This window comes from Erpetoichthys calabaricus, chromosome 11 (genome assembly GCF_900747795.2).
Source record: "Erpetoichthys calabaricus chromosome 11, fErpCal1.3, whole genome shotgun sequence".
NCBI classification, from domain to species: domain Eukaryota; kingdom Metazoa; phylum Chordata; class Cladistia; order Polypteriformes; family Polypteridae; genus Erpetoichthys; species Erpetoichthys calabaricus.
This window is the reverse complement of record NC_041404.2, coordinates 33,099,611-33,125,289: the sequence shown is the minus strand read 5'-3', so window position 1 is coordinate 33,125,289 and position 25,679 is coordinate 33,099,611. Positions and strand designations below refer to the sequence as shown.

General features: G+C 38.4%; 2 protein-coding genes across 2 annotated transcripts in view; one reads left to right on the top strand and one right to left on the bottom strand.

Moving 5' to 3' along the window:
* Nucleotides 1-25,679, top strand: part of arl10 (ADP-ribosylation factor-like 10) — a 339,868-nt gene that overhangs the window by 146,207 nt on the left and 167,982 nt on the right. The window lies entirely within an intron of this gene.
* LOC127529632 (relaxin receptor 2-like) lies at nucleotides 350-23,732 on the bottom strand. Its single transcript, XM_051933819.1, has 5 exons — nucleotides 23,615-23,732; nucleotides 12,560-12,715; nucleotides 3,314-3,391; nucleotides 532-637; nucleotides 350-428 (listed from the first exon to the last, which is right to left on the bottom strand). The coding sequence occupies exons 1-5, from the start codon at nucleotides 23,667-23,669 to the stop codon at nucleotides 350-352; spliced, it is 474 nt and encodes a 157-aa protein (XP_051789779.1). The 5' UTR covers nucleotides 23,670-23,732.

The window sequence follows — 25,679 nt, the reverse complement described above, 5'->3', positions numbered from 1 at the left end:
GAAGCGGACTCTCCTTCCAAACAGTAGCTTTCTCCCTTAACCCCTTCCTCTCTTACAGTCCTTCATGCCTGAACTCTCCCTTATAAAGGTGAGCTAAGTGTTATCTTTATTTTTATTTTCGTATTATTAAGGCATTTTTATACTGTAATGTCTTTTTTTCAAAATTTTTACTATAAAAAACAAAAAAATAATGAACAAAATAGGATTGGGTGGGCTTGGGAAGCACTTAATTACATTTCAATACATTCTTATGGGAATAATTGCTTTGGACTACGATTGAATTGGTTCACGAGCAGATTTCACGAACAGATTGTGTTTGTGAACCGCAGGCACCACTATATATCACCTTTTATCTGTAGGCACCATTTGCATGAATATCTAATGTTTGGCTGTTTAAATTTGTTACAGAAGTTGTCAATTCTCCTTTGCTGGAATAAAAGGAAAGAAAATAAATTATTATAAAAAGATAAAGTAACCCAATCTGAAAAGAAAACCTCTCAAATATTAAGTATATAGTCTTTATCTACTCACAATAAGGTTATGTTTGGAGACACCTTTGGGATGGAATGCAAATGGACGTCCACACATTCCAACTCAGTCTCTTGGCAGTCACAGATCTGGGGATACTCTCGGAGGTCTGGTGGTGAGCACAAGTAGAAAGAGTACAATTGCATTCATTTTTTTAATAATGCATTTAGTGAAGACCTAAAAAATATCCTGTTTACATCTTAATGTCAATGAATCATATCTGTTTTACACCATATATATATATATATATACACACACACACACACACATATATATATATATATATATATATATATATATATTTGCAGCTGGAGATCCACGAAGGGAGAAAAAATGAATCACGTATCATAAAGTAGTTTTTATCCCTGAGCTTTCAACCCCTATCAGGGGTCTTCATCAGAGGATAATGCTTAGACTTACAAGAATCAAAGGCAATATATAGCAACACATTAAGTGTGTGTGTGGGGGGGGGGGGTTGTATAGTTTATTTATTATGTACATGTTCTTCTTAAGTTAGCATATGCTGGATTTATGTCCAAATGTCTGTTGATGGCGTTTTCATCTGATAGCCAAGACTCGGCCAACTCTCTGGCACTTTTAGTACTGGCCTTAAATTTTTTCTCCCTTCGTGGATCTCCAGCTGCAAATATGCAAACCGTGTCACAGACCTTCTCTTCCATATATATATATATGTATACTGTATATATATAAATAAATAAACACACAATTACAAGGTGTCCACACTTCTTTGTGTGTAGCAAGATCTATGGAAGAGGAACACTTTACAAAAGGTAAAGAAAATGGAGGGCACTGAAAGGAGATGAGCAGATTACCGATGGCGAGTGGATCTGGCAAGTTTACACCTAGAAAACAACCAGAAAAAAACTGACAAATCAAGGTGATGTGACCAAAGACACACCATGTTTCCACATGTGCTCGGCTGAAGCTGTGCGGCCAATCCAAACAAATTTACTACAAAAATGTGGATCATTATTGACTTACCCTCATATGTTATACTGTCCCTGGCAGTGCCCTACTTGTCATAATAGCATTACAATATACTCCTGGTGGATACTTTTCTGTCTGTCTGTGCCTGAAGACCTTGCTGGAAAGTATCATTGTCCTGTGCCATGGTATATTAGGGATTAAGACAATAAACCATCAGTAATGGAAACCAGGCCGCTATTGTGCATGCTTTGATTTTCTGTCACTGTTGGATTGTGTAATAATAGTGCACCACACACAGGCTCCATGGATGTCTGTATGGTCAGTGCTAATATTATACTGCATGTACAGTATTAGCTGATAGTCTTATTTAAAGAAATATGGCAAGGAATTATACATTAAACTGAATTAATTCATGTTTGAGGCTATCTACCCTAACAGATCATTAATTTTCTTATTATTCCACCCAAAAGTTACTTTAAGCTTTTCCTTACACTGAATTTATTTAAATTACAGCCAGATGTATGTCTGTCACTTTAGCCAATCTCACATTTTAAAGCAATGCATCACATCTTCCTTAAAATATTCCAATGTTTTTGATGGAAAACAGAAAAAAAAATAATAAACACTTGGTATTAATTACATAGATTAACAAATGATATTTGATATTAACAGTTTGTCCCATTTATTCCATGGTTAGCAAACACATGTTCCAAGTTCTCAGCATCCATTTGTCCCTGGCATGATCCACCCCGCTGATATGCAAACAGACCTCAAGTCCACAGTCTTTTCTGGCACACAGTGAACAAGGGTTTTTATACAGCCAAGTCACAGTTCTTGTAGACCATTCTATCCCAGCATACCTCAATGCACAGAATCTTTTATGGCACCCTCTCGCTAGAACTTTGTTCTGATGCATTATGAATATGCAGAGTATGCAGAACCGCTTGTGTTCCCCTTAATCACTTTTTGCCTTTGTCCCCTTTGAACATGTTTTATAACCAATCATGCTCACTTTATTCTGTATTGTCTACAGAGTATCTCTTCTGGATGGAGGTATCCAACCATATTATTTTAATAACATAAAAAAAGAAAAATAATAGCATTTTATTTATACAGTGCCTTTCCCATGCTCAATGTGCTTCACAAAAATTAAAAAGGTACAATAGGAATACAAACCCATAAAAAGATCAAATTATTAACACTCGATACAAAGTAATATCAAATATTAAACACCAAATAAAAAATACATTAAACAAAAACTTCTGAATTAGAATAGAAAACAAAATAACAGGACTAAAAATACAAAAAAATGCTCCAAACATTCGAGGAATCACCAGCTCATTTACCTAAGCACCAGGACTGAAGAAAGACCGTTTTTCAAAATACCTCCAGTGCAATAGTTACTGCTAGCAACACATTACATCTCAACTCTTCATACTGCCTTCTATTTTACTGACTAAAACTCTTTTTAGTAATTTCCCAACAAGTATACCAAACAAGACTACTCTAAACTGGTATAAACTGAATCTATATTATAACTTATTTGCATTAGGTTTTACCTAGAAAAAGAAACAGTTTAAATTTGGAGGTAGGCTATGATTGCGTCATTTAAAAAGTGAGATGAACTAATGCTCAAATATTAAATGTGTTAATGAAGCCCCGTTTATTATTCAGATCCTGCTTCTGCATGGTACCTCACCTCCCAGGTACGGTAGAGAGGCTATCCCACTGCAGCCCACTACTTTAAAATCATTTGACTGACAGAGTGCCTATTTAGTGAATGCTCCTCCAGTTTTCCTTAGAATCTGTGGTGTTCAAGAAACTTTTTACTACTTACGGCATTCTGTTTGCCAGCTATCAGGGAAAGGTGTTCCTCGAGCCTTATCGATTATCACATACCAGCCACTGATGTCTTCTGTCAAACAAAAAATAAACAAAATGAACACATAATTGCTTTGAGACATTTACTGTACATTCAATTGTCGTCTGTACTCTTACAGTGGATTCAGAAATTATGCAGCTTTCTGCACATTTAATTATGCTGTAGATTTAATTTTAGTTTTTCATTTGCCATTTATGCCCCTCACTCTACATTCAACAACCCATAATGACAAAGTGAAAACATGTTTTCAGAAAGGTTTGCAAAGGTATTACCAATGACAAATGAAAATTTCTCATTCCTATAAATATTCATACCCTTCATTCAGAACTTTGTAGAAGTCCCTTTGGGACAGTTATAGCTTTGAGTCTTCTTGGGTAAGTCTGTACTAGCTTTGCACGCCTGCATCAGGGCAGTTTAACCCATTATTCCTGGCAGATCCTCTCAAGCTCTTTTAGATTGTATGGGAAGTGTCTGTAAACTGCCATCTTGTGGTCTCTCCACACATTACGTTTGGTTTAACTCTGCGCTATCTTGGCTGTATGTATGAAAGGTGAACTGTCACCCGTGTCTGAGGTAATGTTCACTCTGGAGCAGGTTTTCTTCAATGATTTCTCTATGTTTGGTTGCATTCATCCTTCCCTCAATTCTGACCAGTTTCTCTGTCCTTGCTGCTGAGAAGGACCCCCATAGCATGATGCTGCCACCACCATGCATCATTATAGGGATAGTATTAGGCAGGAGATGAGCAGTGCCTGGTCTTCACCAGATATAGTACTTGGAATTCAGCCCAAAGAGTTCAATTATTGTATCGTCAGGCCTGAGAATCTTCTTCCTCATGCTCTCAGAGTTCTTTAAATGCAATTTGGCATACTCCAAGTGAGAGTCAGCCACTCCACCATACACACCTGAATGACAGGGCTGCTAAGACAGCCATCCTTCTGATAGGTTCTTCCACTTTAGCAGAGAACTTCTGAAGCTCTTTTGAACCATTGGGTGCTTGGTCACTCCCAGAAGAGTTCTGCTGGTTTCAAATGTATTCAGTTTCACAATTTTTCAGGTCACTACACTTCTGGGAACACTCAGATCTTTAGAAATGGTTTTTATACCTTTGCCCTGATCTGTCGCTCAGCATATTTATATTGTGGAGATTTACAGACTTCCTTGAACTTCAAAGTTTGGTTTTTGTCCTGACATGCAATATGACTTGTGGGACCTCATGTACACAGGTGTTTGCCTTTATAATGATATACAATCAAATCAACTTGCCACAGGCAGACACCAATCAATTTCTAGACACATCTCAAGAAGAACTGAAGCAAACAGGATGTACCTGACCATAATCTGGTGAACTACAGCAAAGGATCTGAATCTATAATAATAAAAGGCAAAGCCCTCACTGACTGACTGACTGACTCACTGACTCACTCATCACTAATTCTCCAACTTCCCGTGTAGGTAGAAGGCTGAAATTTGGCAGGCTCATTCCTTACAGCTTACTTACAAAAGTTAGGCAGGTTTCATTTCGAAATTCAAAGCGTAATGGTCATAACTGGAACATATTTTTTGTCCATACACTGTAATGGAGGAGGCGGAGTCACGTATCGCGTCATCACGCCTCCTACGTAATCACGTGAACTAAAAACAAGGAAGACATTTACAGCACGAGTCACACGCGGGAACGAAGGTAAATGACGTTAATTTTTGACTGTCTTTTAATACTGTGTAAGCATACATATTAACACATGTGCAATTAAACGTGTGCATTTACGGGGTGATTTCTCAGGCTTAAAACCTCACCTTTTATCAAACGCGGGAAGAAAGGTAACTGACGTTGTTCACTGTCTTTTAATACTGTGTAACCATACATATTAACACATGTCCAATTAAACGTGTGCATTTACGGGGTGATTTCTCAGGCTTAAAAGCTCGCCTTTTACTAAAAAGGTAAATGCAAAACTATTTTCAATCAGTTTATTGAAACGCTCCCGTTAAGGATTGCAATAACATATTCGCGAGATAAAAGAACGAAGTAGGGGGAAATGGATGGAACAGCCGCAAACAGCGAAGAGCAAAAAATTAATTAAACAATTGAGAACGGAGCGAGTTAAGCATACAAGCATGTTCATAAGGGAAACAAAGCACGGTGTAAAACGTAAGTTTAAATTAAGTTTATAGAAACACTCCCGCTGCGGATTGCAATAACATATTCGCGAGATAAAAGTTTAATGAGAAGACACGAGATATAAACGACAGTTTGCATCACTTTGTAACAGAGTTAAAATTGCTGTAGCAAGAAACTTTTAACTGCCGGGTCTTAGCTAACATTAAATAAACCCGTGGACATCGCAACATCACACAAGAGAGTGGCTCACGTGAAGTGACTGAACGCAGCAGGAGTGATCACTTGCATTAATCAAACCTGTTCAAAAAACACATTACACAATTGATAAGGTAGGAAAAGAATATGAAACAAGGCACGGTATAAACCGTAACTTTAAGTTTATAGAAACGCTGCCGTTTGCAATACCATATTCGCCCCTGCGAAGCGCGGTGATTTTGCTATATATATTAAACTATTTCAACCATTGTATGATCTGCTTCTCGCAACTGAAAGAGGGCACCGTGGCAGAAGTTAGCCGACTTGCTCACCAACCACAAGCGTTACCTGGTAGGTAACCACCCATACAATCAGATTGTGAATCAGACTACGAATGCCTGCAATGTAATTACCCCGATCTACATGCTGTCAAATGAACGAACCTCACGCCGTGGCACAACGTTAGGGGCTTCGCCTCTACGTCCGAGGATCGATTCCCGTAAGGGAGTGCAGTAACTCTGTACTCCTGATGAGCACACAATTACGGCGAAACACGTGTCGCATACTATGCATCTTCAAAGCACGGTGTAAACAGTAAGTTTAAATTGAGTTTATAGAAACGCTCCCGCTGCCCTTTGCAATACCATATTAGATGACTTTGTAACAGAGTTAAAATTGCTGGAGCGATAAATTTTTAACTGCCGGGTCATGTCGCGTGTTCTTGGGTAGGTACACCAAAAAATTTATACATTTATGCATGTAATGGGCAAACAAAAAATGTACTATACCCGAAAGCACTACAGTAGTACTCAATGTATCTTTACTTCTTAAATGTTAATGTTTTACTGTTTAATAATTTATACGATTCTTATGTTATTCAGATTCTTTTATCAAAATACCAGTAACAGCGCACTCCACGATAACGTGGAGTGAATACACTTGACATGACCATTCATAGTATTTATCCTCTTTCTCTGTACGTTTACCATTCGTTTGCTCAGAGGTTGATGCGCTTGCTGCTTAATGAGCAGCTCTTGACCCTAGCGTCCCGCTGCTTCTCTTCTTTCGTCGGCATCTTTTCCCGTTAAAAATGATTTCTTTTAAAACTTAGTACGTTTTCTTTAATTTTTCAGTTAAGCTGGCACTTAAGTCTTCAATCTGCCTTCAACAATGATTAGCGAAGGTGGTAGACAATGAAAACGTCAGCCGTACGCATCCGCCACGCACGCACTGGTGCGCGCAGCTGTAAGTTGATTCTACAATAAAATAAAATAAAGATAAAAAGAGTAATAACTTGCACCACCGCTATTCAATTACACTTGCCTAACGCCTCTCTTAAGGGGAAATACTGTGGGATCTGGACATCCGTCAAAGCAGCAATCACAAGCCCGATTACAAAGCGGGAAGCTGTGATTTGTCGTCTCCCTCCCATGTAACAATCACAGCCCGTGTTGCAACGCACTATGTATGTATATGTATATATGTGTATGTGTCTGTATATGTATGTGTGTATATATATATATATATATATATATATATGTGTTCATATGTGTGGGAAAGCGAATAGTACACGTGACATAGTATCTGTGTACCAAATTTCAAGTCAATAGGTGAAACGGTTTGTGAGCTACAGCTCATTTAAAATCCTGGACAGACAAACTAATAGCCACGGTACTGTTTTATAGAAGAACATTTTAATGTTTAATAATTTATATTTATATGCAATGTGCTTCTTATATATTACTTTATATTCTCAAATGATAATGATGTTAATGTTGTTTATATTGATTTCTATGTTATTGTAAGTGCTCTTTATTTGTGGAAAAATAAATTTGGCAATTTAACTTATTTTATACATACATTTTATTTTTTTCTCTTGCACTCACTGAGCGAATCCACTGGCTAATCAGCTATATATATATATATATATATATATATGTATGTGTATATATATATATATGTGTGTATATATATATATATATATATATATATATATATATATATATATATATATATATAGATAGATATATGTGTATGTATGTAGATATACAAATATGTATATGTATATATATGTATATATGTGTATATATATGTAGATATACAAATATGTATATGTATATATATGTATATGTGTCTGCATGTGTGTGTGTGTATATATATATATATATATATATATATATATATATATATATATATATATATATATGTATGTGTATATATATGTTGATATATGTATATATATGTGGATGTGTATATGTATATATATATGTATATACAGTATGTTTATGTATATATATGTTTACATAACCTCTTTAACACACTACTTCTCCGCTGCGAAGCGCGGGTATTTTGCTAGTACTTATATAAATAGGAGATTTCCATTTTTGAGAAACTCTCTAAGAACATGTTTTCACTTGGCCATTATGGGTCATTGAGTATAGATTGATGGGCAAAGGTGGTAGATTCATTTATTTACTTTTTAGTTACTTTTAAGCCATATGTCTTTGAAGTTCATACTATACCACTCAAAAAAATTAAAGGAATACTTTGAAAACACATCAGATCTCAATGGGAAAAATCCTGCTGGATATCTCTGCTGATATGCACTGGGTAATGTGTTAGGAACGAAAGGATGCCACATCGTCTGATGGAAATGAAAATTATCAACCTACAGAGGGCTGACTTCAAAGACACCCTGTGAAAAAATGATGCGGCAGGCTAGTCCATTTTGCTGAAATTTCACTGCTGCAACTCCAAATCGTACTGGTATCCGTCAATAAGGGCGCGCACATAAAGGCGACCTTCAAAAGGGCGACCTCAATTGGGCGTGGCGAATAAAAGCGCACATAAATAAAAGCGATCTTCAAAAGGGCGACCTCAATTGAGCGCCGAATAAAGGCGCGCGCAAATAAAGGCGAGCTTCAAAAGGACGACCTCAATTGAGCGCCAAATAACTGCGCGCATAAATAAAGGAGTGCTTCAAAAGGGTGACGTCAATTGGGCACAGCGAATAAAGGCAAACGCAACAAAATTACAGAAAATGTATTAGATAAAGGCAATGATTGAACGTATAAAAAGGTGAAAGCAAGAATATTAAAACATCCAATTAATTAATGCATGAACTTCTAACGAACTATTTCTAAAGCTCTCTATATTTCGTTGTTTTCAAAATTACAGAAAATTAGATTAAGGCAATGACTGAATGTATAAAAAGGTGAAAGCAAGTTACACTTGAAGCTGTAGATTATGTGCAATGCCACGCAGATATTCGAGATGCGGTCTATTAGCATAATCAAGGACAATTAATTTCATTCGCTCCGAAGGTCGTCCTTTTGAAGCGCTCCTTTATTTACGCGCGCCTTTATTCGGCGCTCAATTGAGGTCGCCCTTTCGAAGATCGCTTTTATTTATGTGCGCTTTTATTCTCCGCTCCCAATTGAGGTCGCCCTTTTGAAGGTCGCCTTTTTGTGCGCGCCCTTATTGAATAGAACCAATCGTACTCAGTAGTTTGTATGGCCCCCATGTGCTTGTATGCATGCCTGACAATGTCGGGGGGGGGGGGGGGCATGCTCCTAATGAGACGACAGATGGTGTCCTGGGGGATCTCCTCCCAGATCTGGACCAGGACATCACTGAGCTCCTGGACAGTCTGAGGTGCAACCTGGCGGCGTCGAATGGACCGAAACATAATGTCCTAGATATGTTCTATTGGATATAGGTCAGGTGAGTGTGGAGGCCAGTCAATGGTGTCAATTCCTTCATCCTCCAGGAACTGCCTGCATACTCTCGCCACATGAGACCGGGCATTGTCGTGCACCAGGAGGAACCCAGGACCCACTGCACCAGCACAGGGTCTGACAATGAGTCCAAAGATTTCATCTTGATACCTAATGGCAGTCAAGGTGCCGTTGTCTAGCTTGTAGAGGTCTGTGTGTCCCTCCATTAATATGCCTCCCCAGACCATCACTGACCCACCACCAAACCAGTCATGCTGAACGATGTTACAGACAGCATAATGTTCTCCACTGCTTCTCCAGACCATATTATGTCTGTCACATGTGCTCAGGGTGAACCTGCTCTCATCTGTGAAAAGCACAGGAAGCCAGTGGTGGATCTGCCAATTCTGGTATTCTATGGCAAATGCCAATCGAGCTCCACGGTGAGCACAGGGCCCACTAGAGGACGTCGGGCCCTCAGGCCACCCTCACGAAGTCTGTTTCTGATTGTTTGGTCAGAGACATTCACACCAGTCACCTGCTGGAGGTCATTTTGTAGGCTCTGGCAGTGCTCATCCTGTTCCTCCTTGCCCAAAGGAACAGATACCGGTCCTGATGATGGATTAATGACCTTCTACGGCCCTGTCCATCTCTCCTAGAGTAACTTCCTGTGTCCTGGAATCTCCTCCATGCCCTTGAAACTGTGCTGGGAGACATAACAAACCTTCTGGCAATGGCACGTATTGATGTGCCTTCCTGGAGAAGTTGTGCAACCTCTGTAGAGTGCAGGTATCGGCTCATGCTACCAGTAGTGACACTGACTGTAGCCAAATGCAAAACTAGTAAAAAACACTCAGAAAAGATGAGGAGGGAAAAATGTCAGTGGCCTCCACCTGTTAAACCATTCCTGTTTTGGGGGTCGTCTCATTGTTGCCCCTCTAGTGCCCCTGTTGTTAATTTCATTAACACCAAAGCATCTGAAGCTGATTAACAACCCCCTTTGCTACTTAACTGACCAGATCAATAGCCAGATGTTTTCTCTGACTTGATGCTGCTCTATGAGTAAAAAGTGTTCCGTTAATTTTTTTGATCAGTGTATAAACCAGGGTCTCATATATAAGGTAAGCCTTCTTGCTGTTCCCAACTATGTTGAACCTCACACACACTGAAGAATATAGTTACACCATCGGATAATACTCTCTTCCTGTGGGAATATCTGGTTAAGATGAAGAGTTGTACTTGCTCTATTATTTACAGCAGGAAATTAAATATGAGGAGGAGGAGGAGATTGGGACTATGGTTGATACAGCATGTTGCCTCAACCACCCACCACATAACGAGGCACAAAGAAAATCACAAAGGTTGCCAAAAACTGAAATGCTGCTTTCTCATGTACTTCCCCAAGTCTCATCCATTATCAGATGAGTATTCAATTACAGTCCTGGAGGTCCAAAGTGGCTGCAGGTTTTTGCTTTAACCAGTTTCTTAGAACCCATTTATTTACTAAAAATGCAATATGTTTTGGAGCTTAGTTTTAGTAAACTCATTTGTTACAGTTCAGAACCCTTAATTGACTATTGAAGTTTTAAACAGTTTTACATACAAATGTGTGCAAAGGAGATGCGTCATTCGTCGGTAACCACATACAAGAGTGACAGCGAATGTACATTTTCTCATCTTTCTCATGGTAACAAAACTAAAAAAATAAATTGTCACTGTACATTGTGACCATCTCAAATATGAAAGAAAACCTGAGAAAAACAAGTGGTTTTTGAGACAGAAAAGTAGCATGCAGGACACTACGGAATCAGACAACTAGTATTCCCAGAACAAAACTAAACTCCAACTTGTAAAGTCAAAAGCCAAAACGTTCAAACAAAAATTACTCAAAAACAAATGTATCTTTTTGTAAAGCCTTCCATGCATTTATTCAAAACATGATCATCTGTTGAACTACATCTCAGCCTTGTCCAGCATGGTTAAAAGCAGTGTTTATTGTTTTAAGAGCCATTGTCTTTATTAGGTTGTTATGTTACTGTATTCTGAAATGTGCAATGAAAGATTTGTTGCCCCCTGTCACTAATGTGATTTTGAATTCCTCCACTGGTTGGGTTGCCTTACCACCAGAACTTCCTAATGCTAATACATCCATCCATTCATTTTCCAACCCGCTGAATCCGAACACAGGGTCACGGGGGTCTGCTGGAGCCAATCCCAGCCAACACAGGGCACAAGGCAGGAACCAATCCCGGGCAGGGTGCCAACCCACCGCAGGACACACACAAACACACCCACACACCAAGCACACACTAGGGCCAATTTAGAATCGCCAATCCATCTAACCTGCATGTCTTTGGACTGAGGGAGGAAACCGGAGCGCCCGGAGGAAACCCACGCAGACACGGGGAGAACATGCAAACTCCATGCAGGGAGGACCCGGGAAGCAAACCCAGGTCTCCTAACTGTGAGGCAGCAGCGTTACCACTGCGCCACCGTGCCGCCCTAATGCTAATACAGACTACCCTAAATCTGTTAGACTGAAAATACAAAGGGGGTAACTGCCTTTTGTAATTTTTATTATGAGCAAGCATTTTATTCAAGCGTTGATCTGAACAGAACAGTCTGGTTCTAGCAGGAAACAAAAGATCCTGGCATCAGCAGGCCCATTTAACAGTAACTTACAAGGAAGATGAAAGCTAATCACGCACTGCAATAAGCTATGTATTTAAGAAGTGTAATCAGCAGTTGTTTTTCATTGCCTTCCCTATTGCTTGGCTCCATGCATTTAATAAAGGCCTCTTCTATCCTGAAAACAGTTGTGTAAATTTACCTCTGACAATAGCTCGAACGTTATGACACATAGTGCCATATATGACATGGATGCATAGCAGCACACAACATCCTAAACAACTCCAAAATGGCAGCAATCATATTGTTTCCAATATATGTTGGTAAAATAAACAACACCAAGTAAAACAATATTATTTCATAAATTCTGATGATTAAGGGTCAAGCACATCCATAAGGCTTTAGAAACTTCGGAATCCTAATTGGCTCTCAATATTTCAGACCACGTCTGACTTCCAAAGGCATGAGGGGGATCAGTCTAACAAGCTGTGAGTTTATATTAAAGTTATATTTCATTGTTATAAAAATTTGGACTCTTACCACAGTTGACCTCATCAGCCCCGTTGCTGCAGTCTTTGGCTCCATTGCAGTGCAGCAGCTGAGGCAAACAAGTAGAAAGGTTGCCACAGGGGAAGTGGCCGACCGGACACACAGAAGGGGTTGTTTTTCTCTTTTCCAACTTTAGCTCCATTGTAGCTGTAGGAAGTGATAAATAATATTCATCAATTATTTTTTTCAGTATTTCCCAAGTGATGATGTTAATTGTTCTACATATTGTAATTCGCATTATAGCTATAACATAATATATGAGGTCTTGTTAGACTTTTTATTGGATTACTAGTGGCAGGACCTACAAGAGGGGAGGTCAGCCAGTAAACTGCACTGAGACCAGGGGCCAAGGGGGGGGCTGAGTCTTTATGATAATGAGATTTTATCACTCATCACTTATTATTTTTTACTATTAGCTGCATACAGTATAGTAGGGGAAACCAGGGTTAGATGTTACATGGGGTGTGTTGTTAGATTGTGTTCTCAAGATCTTCCACTGGGGACAGAATGTTTCAGTCAGAAGATCATGTGACTCCACCCTTCAGCCAGGCTAGTAAATTCTGGATCCCTCTTTAAATCAAACATTGCCAGACCAATTAATATTGATGCTGTTATTAGAAATTTTCAAAAAAAGGCAAGAAAGTTCATTTTAATTAAATACTAAACCTATTTACTTTTGATTTCTAATTCATTCATCTTGTAAGCATTGTAGAATTTGTCATATAACTACAAATATGTTTAAATGTGAATTTTATTTCTCCTGATGTGCATTAAAGCATACCAGTAACATGCAGTGAACACGCTTGACTTGAGCATTCCTAGTTGTCATCCTCTTTCTCTGTACGTTTAGCATTCGTTTGCTCAGAGGTTGATGCGCTTACTGCTTCCTGAGCAGCTGTTTTCTCCACACTAGCGGCCCACTTCTTCTCTTCTTTCGTCTGCATCTTTTTGCATTAAAACTGATTAAGTCGGTGTTTGTGTTGCAATTACTTAGTACGTTTTCTTTAATTTTTTACTTAAGATGGCACTCAAGTATTCAATCTGCCTCAAGAATGATTTAAGATATGAAGAGGTAGGGGAAGTGATGGTGAAGGTGGTAGGGATGAGAATAAAAATAAAAATAAAAAGAGGAATAACCTTGGAGGTAAATCATCACCCGAAAGCAGATAGTACACGCCAGGTAGTATATGTGTACCAAATGTCAGGTCAATAAGTCAAATGGTTTGCGAGCTACAGGTGATTTAAAATCCTGGACAGACAAACGAACAGCCACGGTAGCGTATTATATAAGAAGATATTATGCTGTGTTAACACTGTATATATTAGCTTGCTTTGTAATTTTCAACTGTCCTAACTCCTGTTTGTAGAGTAGTGTTGGTTTGATACTAACATTTTGATTTAGGCATTAGCACCAGCTTTTACACCTCAGTAAGAATACCAAAATCTTTACGAAAAGAGTTGAGGGAATCTGGATCAAATTACCAAGATATGGAGTTGAAGCAGAAACCTTAACAAACTTTAAGAAGAATCTGGATGAGATATTGGGAAAGCTTACCTATTAGCTAAACAAATGGGCTTGATGGACTGAATGGTCTTCTCTCATTTGTTGAACTTCTTATGTTCAAAAATGAGTTGTCCAGTGTAACGGATTCTGACTCTTTGAGTTTTAGACGCCCCAGACAACCAACTCTGAACTTTGAAAAAAAATGCAAAACCATTTTGCCATATCATAACACCCCAGTTCAAAGGGCAGCATTCTTGCTCCGCTTACTCCTGAAGCCCTTGCCTCTCACTTGCATGTCCTTCCATGCTTTTCCACACATATTTTCCTGACATTTACAGGGAAGTCAGAAAGGGAAAATCAAAATAATGAATTCCAGTGGCATTGAAAGGGCAGCAAGTCAAATGCACGAAGGCATAACGCTGTCACAGAAAGTACTAGAAAACTGCTAAAGTTGCTGCCACTTAGGATGTACAGAATTATGCAAATAAAGTGTAGCGTGCAGCCTGTAACACTGAATTGGATTAGGCAGGGTTGAGAATGTACACAGCATATCTGGAGTATTTTAATATTGTAATTTGCTTTTAAATTAGATTAGTTGAGCACTGACACAGTAAACGTCCCTGCAATGGGCTGTTCAGAGCTGTTTGATGCCCATTTGTCACCCAGTGCTGCTAGGGTATGGTCTGGCTATTGACATGAATGAATGACACAACACACTCTCATGGTTTAGAATCTCAGTTTCTCTGTTCTCCTCTCAGTAGCAGTGAAATAATGATTACTTAGACTAAGAAAAGATTAGAAATGTTTAAAGATAGTAATGGATGAATATGCTCAACATACACTAAGATTTAACTTCTTACTAAATGTACAGTGGATTCAGAAAATATTCAGACCTGTTAACTTTCTGCACACTTTATTGCATTGTAGATTTAAGTTTAATGGATACATTTGCTATATTTGCCCATTAATCTATACTCAATAACCGATAATGACAAAACAAAAACATGTTCTCAGATAGATTTGCAAATTTATTAAAAATCAAAAACTGGAATCTTTCGTTCATATAAGTATTCAGACCGTTAATTCTGTACTTTTTGGAAGCCCCTTTGGCAGCTACTAAAACTTCAAGTCTCCTTGGGTAAGCCCTCTACAAGCTTTGCATCCCATGATTTGGGCAGTTTCTTCCCATTTTTCTTAGCAGGTCCTCTCAATCTCCATTAGACTAGATGAAAAATGTCTGTAAACTGCCATCTTTAGGTCTCTCCACAAATGTTCTATGGTGTTCAAGTCTGGGCTTTGGCAGGGCTACTCAAGGACAGTTAGAAAGGAGTTTTAGTTTTTTGTCCTTTATTAACAGTCGTAACTTAATAAGCTTAATAAATTATGATTTTTAACATTATTACTGTTAAAGAGCTTTAAGAGCTCCTGTCTATATACAATACAATCAATACAAGTTATTTTTGTATAGCCCAAAATCACACAAAAAGTGCCGCAATGGACTTTAACAGGCCCTGCCTCTTGACAGCCCCCCAGCCTTGACTCTCTAAGAAGACAAGAAAAAACTCCCAAAAAACCCTTGTAGGGAAAAAATGGAAGAAACCTTGGGAAAGGCAGTTCAAAGGGAGACCCCTTTATTAGGTAGGTTGGGTGTCAAAAAGAAGGGGGTCAATACAATACAATACACAGAACAGAACACAAGTAATCAACAATACAATATAACAGTAAAATAAAAATATTACAAGTACAGAGCAGAATTCAACAGATGATATCACATAATATGATTTGGATTTGTTTAAAGACCTCAGCCATCAAGCTGCCTCCCCAATTTGGCCATTACACAGCTGAGGCAGCACTGGGCCAGCCGATCCAGACCTGTTATATACAAAATATGCTAACTACGTGAATCCAAACCATGGACAAAGACAGCTAAACTCATTGTAATTTCATTCATCTATTTTTTAGCACACTTAGTTGTTCAGTGCAGGACCATAAGATAATGAGGCACAAAATAACGGTCATTTTAGAAACACTACTCAACCAAGCAAAGATGTCTTTGGGGTATAGAAGTTTTTTTTATCATGAAAGGGTCCTATGTTGACCCTATTATCACTCTCAGACTCTTTATTATATAACTTTGTATAGAGTGTCACAAACTACAACTTACATATTTAAACTTAACAGCCTGTTACAAAGCAAAAAAAGGCATGAAAGAAGATTTACACTTTTACTCTTACATTATATATTAACATTCTCCAGTTTCTGAATGTGCACAAAACAGAAGTAATGAGTGTGACAAAATAACACTAATACAACTTGAACAGATACTTGTCTTGTCTTGTCTTACTAGAAATCTAGGCATTCCGTATGTCTAAATAACCAAGTGACTCTTCGTCTTAGTATGCTGATTAGTCTCTGATCTGGTATGGCCTCTAGCTGGATTGAATGACAGACACTGAGATGTTTTTCTCTTATCCTGAATTTATATCAGACTTGTGCTTTCTTGATGCACATCAGGTGCCAATTCGTGTTGTAGTGTATTGCAGAATTCCTTGTCATGGTCAGGCCTCAGGTACATCCTATTGAGGCATGGCTTATGTCCTTGAAACTTTTGCCAACTCATCTTTTCACTGTAGCCCCTAGGCTATGTCAAACTTGTGTTTGGTACTGGAATGTTTACAATTAGTATATCAATGTCCCCATATTTAAGTATTTTGTATTGTAAAATACATACACGTAACAATGTCTTATCTATCTGACCTGGTATGACATGAATAGAACAGATTACCAATACCTCTCTATTATAATAAAAAAATCCTGTGACGAGACAAGACGTTTTGGAAGATTTTTTCAAGTCCTGTGAATTGAGACCTTGGCCATGAGATTTTTTCAAGTCACACCCTCCTCTCAACCATTTGGAAACCACGCACAATGTCCAAACAATGAAGTCAAATGAATTAACACCAAAAATGTCGATCGGTTACACGGCAAATTGGTTAAATACGTATCAGTATACCATGATGAAACAGTTGGTGGTGACCGTGCAGAAGATGAAAACAACAACTTACAATATCCCGAAGAATAACTACAACTGTTAACACCATCGGGTCTTTCACCGCACGAATTACTGTAGAAAGAAGGATGTATCCAAGAAAGTTAATGTAGTACATCTTCCATGGATTACATTACACAACAAAGGAGATCTTGATATGACATTTCTATTAAAATGTTAACAGTTTCCTGTTAGAATAGCTTTTGCAAAGACAATTAACAAATATCAGAGCCGAACAATCGAAATAGTCATTTTATTTAATAGAGAGAAAGAAATTCAATTCAATCAGTTATACGTTGCATTGTCACGATGAATGTTCAAACACATAATCAAAATTCAATGCGATATTGACAAAAAGTTTATTGAAAAAAATGTTTTTACTTAAGTTTTACAGTAAAAGTGTAAGTTTAAAAAGTATTTGCATGTTAATTTCAAAGCCAAACAGAACTAAATCGTATTATCAACGAATAACTCTAACGCAACATGAAACATAATTGACTTTCAAATTATTACATTTTACTCTTTTTTTCAATACGGTTAATTACTCTGTAATGTAAAATAGTTCTTTTATGCATATGTATCAATTCCCATGAAAATAAAAATCTATTTAAATTGTACAACCACATCCCCATACGCGAGTGACAGAACCACAGGCACAGGGGTTGGCAAGCGAAGCGAGCAGGGAGCGATAGTCTTCCTTAATATTTTCTTTATCCTCCATCCATCTATCCATTTTCTTAGCCTTCTTACGGTGTGGGTTGGCTCCATGCTCTAGTTTTCCTTTGGGAGCCCCTCTTTAACCCCCCACAATCAATAGTCATAACCAAGATGAGCCAGTCAAATGAGGACAAACCCATGCACCAAAGGGTGGGTGGAACAAGTGCTCAGTGCTTTTATTAACAATCCAAAAATCGAAAAATTTGTTCAAATGAAATAGTTCAGTACTTCAAATTACTCTTCAATAAATAAATAATCCATAAACACAGCAAAGGTACATGGAGGATAAAGCCAAGTCAATAAATGAATAATCCTTTAAAACGAGGTTAAAATCCCCACGAATCCCTTTAAAACCATTATCCTGCCGATAAACACAGCCAACCTTCTAGATAGATAGATAGATAGATAGATAGATAGATAGATAGATAGATAGATAGATAGATAGATAGATAGATAGATAGATAGATAGATAGATAGATACTTTATTAATCCCAAGGGGAAATTCACATAATTACTACTTAATTCACATAATTATCTACTTCAGGTCAGGGTCCCTGCTGTCCATGGCTACCAGCAGGACACTGTGCCAGACCTCATTTTTCCAACTCCAGGTGCCACTCCTTGGCCTTGAGCAGATCGAGCATCAGTCCATTCCAGCTACTCCAAAAAATATGCACAATTGGATTCGCTATCTTCAGCCCCTGAGTGTTGGACCTACGCTCCTCCTAGGGGGCTCTCCTCTTCCCGGCTGCCTACCTCCGTTCCTCTGTGCCGGCTCTGTTCTCACAATCCTGCCTTCCTTCTCCTCTCTTTAACCTCCATATCCTTTTTTCCAGTTTCTCAATTTTTCCTCCCCCCTTCTGCCATGCTGGCTCCTTTTATATCTCTTTCTCTAACTGGGTGTAGGTGTGAGATGCTGCTCCCTCCAAGGTAACAATAAGGCCCTTGACTGACATTCGCATTAGCACATATATGTGCAATCAGCCAGGCACCCCAACCATCCCTGGACCCACACCCAATTCTGAGCCTGCACACTCTCAGTCACAATTACTTACTTAAAACAGTTCCACACGATGGACCACTCATCACAAACCTGCTTATCCAGGGCAGGGCTGCAGGGAAACTGGATTCTATCCTAGCAAGCACCAGGCACACAGCAAGAATACTCCCTTGCCAGGGAACTAGTCCATCACAGGGTGGAAACACACAGACATTAATATTATAATGTGGATTCAGAAAGTACTCAAACCCCTTCACTTTTACAAATTTTGCTGTATTAGCCTGGTGTTAAAATCATTTAAGTTTTTCCTTACATCAAACAACACTCAATACACCAGAATGACAAAGTGAAAAAAGGGTTTTTAGAAATTTTTGCCAGTTGATTTAAAATAAAAAACTGAAATATCCCAAAAATATTGTAAGTATTCAGACCCTTTGGTGTGACACTTGACATCTGGCTCAGGTGCATCCCATTCTATTGCTCATTGTTAATGGTTCTACACTTTGTTCGAAGTGGTCAATTCAATTGATTGGGCTTGATTAGGAAAGGCACACACCTGTCTATAGAAGGTTGCACAGTTGACAATGTGTATCAGAGTGAAGAACGGCCATAAGGTCGAAGGAATAGCCTGCATATTCTTGAAACAGGATTATGTCAAGGCACAGCTCTGGGGAAGGGTACAAAAAATCCTGCAGCATTGAATGTTTCCAAAAATATGGTTGCTTTCCATAATTCTTAAATGGAAGAAATATAATCACAATTCTTCCCTAGAGCTGGCCACCTGGTCAAATTGAGCAATTGTGGGTGAAGGGCCTTGGCAAGAGAGGTGGCCTAGAACCCAATGGTGACTCTGTCTGAGCTCCACAGAACCTGTGTGGAGATGAGGGAAACGTCCGAAAGGACAGCCACTAATGCAGCACTCCACTAATCTGGACTTTATAAGTAGCCAGACGGAAGATTCTCCTAAGAGAAAGACACATGGAAGCCTCCTCGGAGTTTGCTAAAAAGCACCTTAAGGACTCTCAGACTGTGAAAAACAGGATTCTCTGGTTTGAAGAAACCAATGCTGATAATCCATGCAATACTATTCCAACGGCGAAGCATAACGGTAGCAGAATCGTGCTGTAGAGTTCTTTTCGTGGCAGAGACTGGTAGACTAGACAGCATTGAGGGAAAGCTGAATGGAGCAAAGTACAGACATATTCTTAATGAATGTCTGCTCCAGAGCTGTCTGGACTTCTGACTGAGCCAAATGTTCATCTTCCCGCAAGAAAATGACCCTAAGCATAACGCAAAGACAACACAGAAGTAGCTTAGGGAGAACTCTGGAAATGTCCTTGAGTGGCCAAGCCAGACTTAAACCTAATCAAACATCTCTGGAGAGACCTGGAAATAGCTGACCACTGAAGGTCTCCATCCAGCCTTATAGAGCTTGAGAGGATCTGTAAAGAAGAATGACAGAAAATCCCCAAATCCAAGTGTGTGAAGCTTATTATGTCATACTCAGAAGACTCCAAGCTGGAATCAATCTCAAATATACTTCAACTAAGTACTGAGTAAAGAGTCTGAATATTTGTGTCAATGGGATATTTCAATTTTTTATTTTAATTAATTTGCAAAAATTCCTAAAATCTTGTTTTTGCTTTGTCATTCTGGGTTATCGAGTGTTCCTTGAAGTGCAGAAAAAATGATTTAAATGATTGTAGCAAAAGGTTGCATCATAGCAAAATGTGAAAAAAGTGATAGGGTCTGACTGTTTGTAAAATATGAAATCATTCGATACCATCCTCCTTTCAAGAAAGAAAACCAGACTACCAGGGTTAGGAAACGCAAAGAGAACCTACAAACTCCACAGACACTGATCAGCAGTCAGATTTACAAAACTTGCGTATGCAAAAAAAGAGGCTCGAAATGTGTGTAAGCAGCTTTCCATGAAAATGCTACAATTTATAAAAGACAGCTTGACTGTGGAACAAGCATATTGTATTTACAGCAACTCTGACTCATCCATACACAGCATTTCACACAAACTTGCAAATAATGATACCTTGATCCATTAGGGAAATGCAGCCAGACCAGCTAAATGAAGACTAATGCTTATTATAATTCATATCACTGAGCTGTTGCTAGAATGTGCGTTGGTGTGACAAGCATATTAAACCTTAAAAGTCATTGATATAATGTACAGACTGTAGTTTAGTTAACATTTAAGAGAGTCAATGCTCTGTATTGCACTGAAGAACTTTTTTGGTTTTTCGTCAGTTCATTTCGGCTACCTGTTGGCATTTCTCAGGGCGCTGGACAGCAATATCTCAGCCAAGGCTCACTCTACACCTGCTGTGCTGGAAACCACTAACCAACTGACAAGACGCTTGTCTTTTGGCAGTGAGAAAAAAAACTCACTCGAGTAACACATTTGTGAAACATATAAAAAAAGTTATTTAAAATATGGGATTTATAATATTGACTTGTCTCAATACAACCAAAAAGCCCTGGAGTATGGACAGACAGGTATTCTTCTCTTTGATCAAGATTTGACGTCTTGGGTTAAAGAGTGAATGAGAAACATCTGAAACAGCATCAAACTCAGTCTCTGTGCAGTCGCATATTTAGCTTAGACATAACTCAGTTAATGTATTTTTTATATCAGAGGGATGGAGTGGGCTAAAGTTGGTTTTGGAGAATATTGAGTCACAATATTTATTTTATTTGGGTCGTTAGAGCTGTAGTCTATACTGGCAAGACTGGTTGCAAAGCAAGAACCAACACATGGATGTGAAGACAGTGACTGTACTGTCACTTACACTGCACTTATTCAGCCCATTATCCAATATGATCATCCAGTTCAGGTTCATGGTGAGCTATACCACCAGCACTGGACACAACAAAAGAGACCCCAGGGCACACTCATACAAGGACAATTTAGAGACACCAAATATCCTAAAACATTTGGGATCCTTTGGGATGTGGGTGGAAAAAACAAAAGAGACATAAGGAGAACATACAGTACATACTCCAAGCGAACCATGCAAAGCTAGAATTCGAACCCAGCACCCAAGAACTGAAAAGAAGCAATGTCAACCAGTGTGCAACCATTCACACTTTACCAGTTAATTCAATTTCTGCAGACATGTTATAAAAATAACATTCAATCAGATGAGAAAAGCAGTGACATTTCTTAAATTTTCACTGTTTTCGCATGGATTTTCTTCATGCAGTCCAGTTTTCTCTCACAGCCCAAAGATAAGCAGCTTAGGTTACTTTGTGAATATGTCCTTTGATAGACTGACATACCATTAATGGCTGCTTCATGACTTGTGGCTGAATCTACCAAGACAGACTTCAGCAGTCAGTGACCCTCTGATTGGAGAAACGTTTCAAATACTTGATCTATCTATCTATCTATCTATCTATCTATCTATCTATCTATCTATCTATCTATCTATCTATCTATCTATCTATCTATCTGTCAATAATATAGTGCCTTTCCTATCTATCTATCTATCTATCTATCTATCTATCTATCTATCTATCTATCTATCTATCTATCTGTCTGTCTGTCTGTCTGTCTGTCTGTCTGTCTGTCTGTCTGTCTGTCTGTCTGTCTCCTTAAATACATTTGCGCCTTGTGCATTAGCATCTATACATCTAATAGGTGCACCTTTCTCATCTATTCATTTTAAACAGTATCATGCCTTTCTATCTGTCTATATGTCTACCTATCTACTACCTACTGTATCTATCTATATAGTGCCATAAAAATATAGTTGCTTTGGATGAGATGTATAACCAAGGTCCTGGCTCTCTGGGGTTGTGAAAGATTCCTGGGCATTTTTTGAAAAGAGTAGGGTGTTTCATGATGTCCTGGCTACGTTTTAAACAATGGTCTGGTCGTTATGGCACCCTAACAATTCCCTGTTCCTTATTGGCTAACGTCTTCTCTTTATCCTTTTACCACCTAACAGCTAATGTGTGGTGAGCATACTGGCACATTAATTGTTGTTGTCACATCATCTAGGTGGATGCTACACATTGGTTGTTGAAGTTGTTCCCTACATTCTCTATAAAGTGCTTTGCGTAGGCTTAAAAAGTGGTGTATTAATGCAATTAATTGATTATATAGTGCCTCATGCCTTACTGTCTAACTAGTTTTCTAATCTAGCAGATTTTTCATCTATCCATTTTAGATAAAGACATACTCATCTATCTATCTATCTATCTATCTATCTATCTATCTATCTATCTATCTATCTATCTATCTATCTATCTATCTATCTAAGTCAAAATATGTAAATGATAATATAATGTGAAAAGTAAGCAAAGCCAAGCGCATATGAAAGGAATGTATATTGCCAGTGTGATTGTTATTATAATTAGAATAATGTGAATTCTTACCAATCAAATCTCAGCCAAAAATGAAAACTAATTAAAAATCTGTTTCATATGGAACACTGTTGCCTCAAATATAGCCACCCTATTAATCTGTTAGGTAAACAGACTACAAACAAACATTTTTATAAAACAGAAACACATCTTACACGATGTCAATCATATCAATATGTTACTTACAAAGTGAAGCCACTAAATGCATGCTTAAGTTATCCAGGAAAATAAGAACAAAGCTAATGAAAGCAAAATCAGTTTATGAAATCTGCATATTAAATGGACATCTTTGATGGCCCGATGCTGCTCACTTAGTATGTTCAGTGGCACTGAACACACACTGCAGAGCAGATGAATGAGGAGGACAGGGTAAAAGAAAAGAGCACAACTTACCAATAGCTGCTGAAAGTGTTAAAAGGAGCTGCGGAGAGAGTGGCACCCCTGCCATCGCCAGGACCCTGTAACAATGGACGAGGGCTTTGGGAGCTTTATTCCAGTTCAAAACAGGTGAGCTAGAGAATAAATGTGAGAGTCAGTAGTCCCGTTAGCTTCCACACATCTTCCTGAACTCTGTCCGTCTCCCTTTCTCTTATTCGCAGTCCTCTTCCCTCCCTCTAAACCTGCTGACAGCAAGCTCCAGCATATCAGTGTATCATCTGATGTATAATACCAGATGCTTTGGCCACTACTAGAAATTCTACATGGCAAAAACTGACGCATTTGCAATGAAAGCCATTAAGCTTACATCCTTCAGTCCTTTTAAAATACCAAGTAGATGTGTAACATTTGAAATGTCCACAGTCTGTGTATCATTTAGGATTAGCAGCATCTTCAGTGACAGTATTTTCAGGTAAAAATGACAGTGAAAAAGAAATAAAAAGGTTATTAGGAAATGGTTCCTATTAAAAAGCAAAAAGCAGCAAGCACATCAGAAATAGAACTAGACAGTTGGAGGTGTTATCACCATGAGAATATTCCAAAATTATGTGACACAGTATGTACATTATGACAGTATCAAAACTTTTATTATGAAAGAAGTTTTCATAGAAAGAATATTTAATATATTCTCATTAATTAATAGCACTGTACAAACTGTTCTTACTTATAAATCATTAGGCATGTAAGTTTGACATCACAATTAAATTATTATTTGCCAGCTTTAGTTATTATGAAATATTATCCAAACCAAAATTAAATGTAATCCAAACTGTGAAATGAATTACATAAACATGACAAATGTTATGGGATTAGGAGAAAATGAAAAATATAAAGAAAAGGTAAATAAGGTGAGGCTCTGCCATTAACCCAACAATTTTACATTCACTCATATAAGACATATGGCATCACAGCAAACAATTCCACAATGGTGATAGTTAACATCCATCCATCCATTTTCCAACCCGCTGAATCCGAACACAGGGTTACGGGGGTCTGCCGGAGCCAATCCCAACCAACACAGGGCACAAGGCAGGAACCAATCCTGGGAAGGGTGCCAACCTACCGCAGTGATAGTTAATAGCAAACAACAAAATAATATTAAACAAATAAGGCGTAAGAATTAAAAATAAAAGCACTAAACATGAAGATTCAGGACTATGCCAACAAATGCCAAATGCCAACCCAGAGTGTACATATTTTATAAACACAAACCATTTTTATACAATATGATTGAAAAAGTCCTTGCACAGCTTATGTTGGCATGATTTCATGTCTCTTAAATGACTATATTCGTTAATTCATTGATTGTCAAACCTACTTAAACCAATTTAAATCAACACAAAGTCCACAGCAGGCCTGAACCGGTCTCAGCAGCAATGGATGCAAGGCATGAAACAGGAAGGAGCTTAAGTTGTTTAGACCTCTGTGTAATAAGTTATGGCCCTGAGAGACACCATGAAAGTAAACTCTGGTTCCCTAAACAGAATCAGCCCTACCCCATGCTTGTCCCTCATGCCAACATTAACAGTAGTAGCAGTCATCGTTGTATTGGCATGTATACAGAGTACAGGGGAATTCTTTCTTGCATGTCTGACATATAAAACATCATCACACTTCACTACCTTAATAAACCAGAATGTATGGTTCAGTGTCCAGGGCTTATTCCTGCCTTGAGTCCTATGCTGGCTGTGGAAGGCTCCAGCACACCCCTGCAACCCTGTTCAGGACTAAGCAGGTTAGAAAATGACTGGCTGACTGAACTTATATACAGAACTTCATTTTATTTAGCAGAGAACACAAATCTGCTTAGAAGCTTGTAAGCATGGAGTAGAGAATCCAGATGAAGGACAGAAGGTAGAAGGAATGTAATGATTTAGGAAAAAGGGGGAAGAGGAACAGCCGCTCCACCAGGGCTTATTATGACTGATTACAGACATGCATGGGGTGGAAGATGTTCAAGATAATCTGTAGCACAGATAACCTCAAGCAATCATAAGAGCCACAAAAAGTGAATGTTAAT